The 4,027-nt window shown below is 42.4% G+C and overlaps 1 protein-coding gene across 1 annotated transcript; it reads left to right on the top strand.

The window, feature by feature from the left end:
• Positions 1-430: 430 nt before the first annotated feature.
• On the top strand, positions 431-2,492 carry LOC147659361 (E3 SUMO-protein ligase KIAA1586-like; the record flags this gene model as incomplete). The annotated part of the gene is made up of 2 exons (XM_086951800.1): positions 431-1,692; positions 2,163-2,492. Coding segments are annotated over 2 exons (1,592 nt in total), but the record flags the coding sequence as incomplete, so codon positions are not given.
• Between the last annotated feature and the right edge of the window lie 1,535 nt (positions 2,493-4,027).

The following is a 4,027-nucleotide window of genomic DNA, read 5'->3' as shown; positions in this document are numbered from 1 at the left end:
TTTTTTTATTATAATATTTATTATAATACCACCACAAACCGGGATGGGTGGCTCATTGGGCCACAAACATTTAGCTAGGTGCCAAAAGTAATACGGAAAATATTTTTGCCAAGCAATTTTTCAATTTTTTCTCCTCGCCAACCATATGTGAATATGAGTGACAAATGCAAAAAATAAAACTGACCCAATGCTTTCTGCGAATTGAGGGAATTTTTCTGTTTTAAAAGGGCATTTTGTGACTTTCTCTTTTTTATTATAATACCACCACAAACCAGGATGGGTGGCTCATTGGGCCACAAACATTTAGCTACGTGCCAAAAGTAATACGGAAAACATTTTTGCCAAGCAATTTTTTCTCCTCGCCAACCATCAGTGAATGAGTGACAGATGCAAAATATAAAACTGACCCAATGCTTTCTGCTTTCTACAGAAATAAGCAAACGCAAATCCAGCATCTTGGATTTCTTTGTGAATGCGAATAAGAGATCGCGGTTTGATTCGGAAAGTAGCCTAGTACAACCCGGTGCGTGCTTGAAAGATGTACCTGCACAAGATCCGGAGAAATTGATGTCAAGCCAAGGATCGATTCCACCTTCTCCACTGGAAGACTCTTCAACAAAGATTCAGGATGTGGGCGCCACTTTTGAAAGGGATACCACCTTGCCAGAGTGTTGGGACCACAATCAGTGGGCTCAATTTAAAGAAAAGTATACATGGCTAAGTTGTGAAAATGGCCGACTTGGCTGCAACATATGCAGTGAGGTTAAGCTACTTGGAGCATCACAGGGTGTGGGTTTGTCAAGAGAATGGGTCACTGGGAGCATTGCTGCATCTGGCCCAACAAAAGCTAGCCAGTTAGGCTCACTGCGGGAAAAAATTCATAAGCATAAACTTTCTGAAGCACATTGTAATGCATGTGCTATCCAAGATGCATCCAAGAAGGAGGTACTGCCGTCAACGTTCCTGGAGCAGCAGAGGCATTTTCATGCTTCAACGGTTAAGGTGTTCCGCACTCTTTACTTTTGTGCAAAAAATAATCGCCCCTTTTCAGACTTTCCAGGTCTAGTAGCTTTGCAGGTTGCTAATCAGTCAGATATGGGCTCGATTCTACACAGCGAATTCAATGCAGCACAGATAACTGATTGCATTGCTGAGGAAATGCGGAGAAAGCTTTGCATAGGCATTGTTGAACAGGCTCCAAAAATATCTGTTTATATTGATGAGTCAACAACCCATTCTTCATTGACTGTTTTAATTATTTATGTTCGTGCTGCATTCAATAGAAAAGAGCCCCTAACCTTTTTCCTTGACTTGCTTGAGTTGCCTAGGGGCGATGCAGAGTGCATTGAGTCCTCACTCTTGAAATGTCTGGAAAAACATGGGTTTTGCAACACGTTCCTTGCTGACAATCGGATAGGGGTGTGCAGTGATGGTGCCAGTGTAATGCTTGGGAGAAACTCTGGTGTTTTGGAGAGGCTATGTTCTAAATACCCTCGACTTGTAAAATGGAACTGTCTATGCCACCGGCTTGAGCTCAGTGTAGCGGACACCGTTGATACAGTGCCCGGCCTTAAGCACCTTGCATCATTTTTTGAAAAACTGTATGCTGTGTACCACCAGTCTCCCAAAAATCAGCGGGAACTTTCTGCATGTGCAAAAGAGCTAGAGATTGCAATTTTGAAAATTGGGCGAGTATTTTCAATCCGGTGGATTGCTTCTAGCAAAAGGGCAATACGGGCAGTGTGGGAGTCATACCCAGCCCTTCACCAGCATTTTGTTTAGGCCAGTTTAAGTACTTCTCGTGATGCCAAACACCGGTCTACTTTCAGCGGGCTGAATAGAATTCTGACATCTTCCGATTTTGTGCTCAATCTAGCTGGTGTTGCAGATGCGGTTCATGAGATTGGGACACTGTCGGAAGCACTTCAAAGGGATGAAGTGACTCTGCCACGAGCTTACCAGCTCATCAATCAGTAAGGGCGATTGAAAAGCTTAAGGAGTTTCCAGGGACACACAGGAAGGAGGCTGAAAAAGCTATTGAGAGTGGCTTATTTAGAGGAGTGGCAATCAGCTGTGAGGACTCACGTGGGCAGGTCAAAATAAACCTTCCCCAGTTTTATCAGAATCTGTCAGATAACTTGCGTTCTAGGTTGTATGCGCAGTCTGCAATCAATAGGTCGGCCACATCATCTCGGACAGATGAATTTTTAGCGCTTACATCAGAGATAGATGTTCTCAACCCACAGAAGTGGCCATATGACATTGAGAGCCCGTGGTTTGAAGGTGAGGAGAAACTGCAAAACCTGTGCAGGAGATTCTGTCTTAATTACAAAGGCGTATCTGAAGGCTTCAGAGACTATATTGATAATGGTGGTAATGACATTCCAGAGCAACAGCAACCTGTTTTGAGGGCGATAAACACACTTCCTGTGAGTCCAAGTGACTGCGAAAGGGGTTTCAGCACAATGAACTTGGTAATATCACCCATATGAAACTGCCTTGGTATCGGACGCCTTTCATCATTAATGTTCATAAACCTCATGGGTCCTCCTCTTCCTCTTTGGAATCCAGTGCCATATGTGAACAGGTGGTTGATTGCTCATCGTCATGCAGATGATAATCAATCTAGAAAGGTCGATCCTACAGCCCAGCACAATAAAAGATATGCGGAAGCATGGTTGTTTTTTAATTGATAGCTTACAATGATATAAGCTGTCTCACATTTTTCCATGGCCAGACATCCTGTGGCAATATAACATGTCCCATAATGTCTGAAATAACAGATGTACAGAGTATAAGGCTTTAACTGTAAGTGTGCACCTTGCATTTTTTTCTCTCATGGTCACAGTGTATTCTACTTGTTAATAAATGTAAATGTCGTGTTCTAGGTAGCGTAATAAATTTTATAGTTTTGATAATCACTATTGTAGTTTCTAGTATGTGCTTTTCTTCTGCTTTTTTCAACACACTAATTCTACTTTTGTTGCTATATATGCAAATGATAGATCTGCCTTACATGTGATGTCACTTCCTGTTGTGATGTCACTTCCTGTCGTGATGTCACTTCCTGTCGTGATGTCACTTCCTGTGACCATGCCTACCTTGGAGAGTCCCCCCACTTCTTTTTTTAGGACTTGTGCCCTGCGTGAATTACAGCACCCCATGGCACTGTGATGGACCCTCTGAAACAGTGGTGAGCTTTCTTCCACGACCGGGTTAGGGCAGTAAAACATCCATCACTCACAGGAACCCATTCGGAAGAAAGCCACACGGAGATGAATAAGGCTCATGTAAATTCAAATGACAGCTTGCAGGCAGAAATACTTCAGGAAAACAACATCTTTATTCTTGCCAGCCAGACGCGTTTCAGGAACTGATCCTTTCTTCAGTGGCTTAAGAAGACGAAGGGAAAAACGTCATTTAGACTGCATACAGATCAAATTGCTCGCACCTGTCCCAATGGGCGTGGCGTCACGGCATTCTGGGCGATGTAGTATGCATCCATTGCTACCCCAGTTGGTGCGTTTGCCCCAGTCTTAAAATAGTCTCTTTGTCTTGATGCATTAAAATTCATGATATTTCTTGCCCCGCTTTGAGCTGCCAATTGAGCTTTAAACTGCCATCTTCCTGCAAGCGCTAGCTTAACACCGTCCCGTGAATTACAGCACCCCATGGCACTGTGACGGACCCTCTGAAACAGTGGTGAGCTTTCTTCCACGACCGGGTTCCCTTCGTCTTCTTAAGCCACTGAAGAAAGGATTAGTTCCTGAAACGAGTCTGGCTGGCAAGATTAAAGATGTTGTTTTCCTGAAGTATTTCTGCTTGCAAGCTGTCATTGGAAGTTACATGAGCCTAATTCATCTCCGTGTGGCTTTCTTCCGAATGGGTTCCTGTGAGTGATGGATATATATATATATATATATATATATATATATATATATATATATATATATATATATATATATATATATATATATATATATATATATATATATATATATTCAATGAAAAAACCATAGGTTATAGA

Source organism: Lissotriton vulgaris, unplaced genomic scaffold (assembly GCF_964263255.1).
Source record: "Lissotriton vulgaris unplaced genomic scaffold, aLisVul1.2 SCAFFOLD_4018, whole genome shotgun sequence".
NCBI lineage: Eukaryota > Metazoa > Chordata > Amphibia > Caudata > Salamandridae > Lissotriton > Lissotriton vulgaris.
Note: the sequence above shows the minus strand (reverse complement) of the source record. Positions and strands in the feature narration are given on the sequence as shown.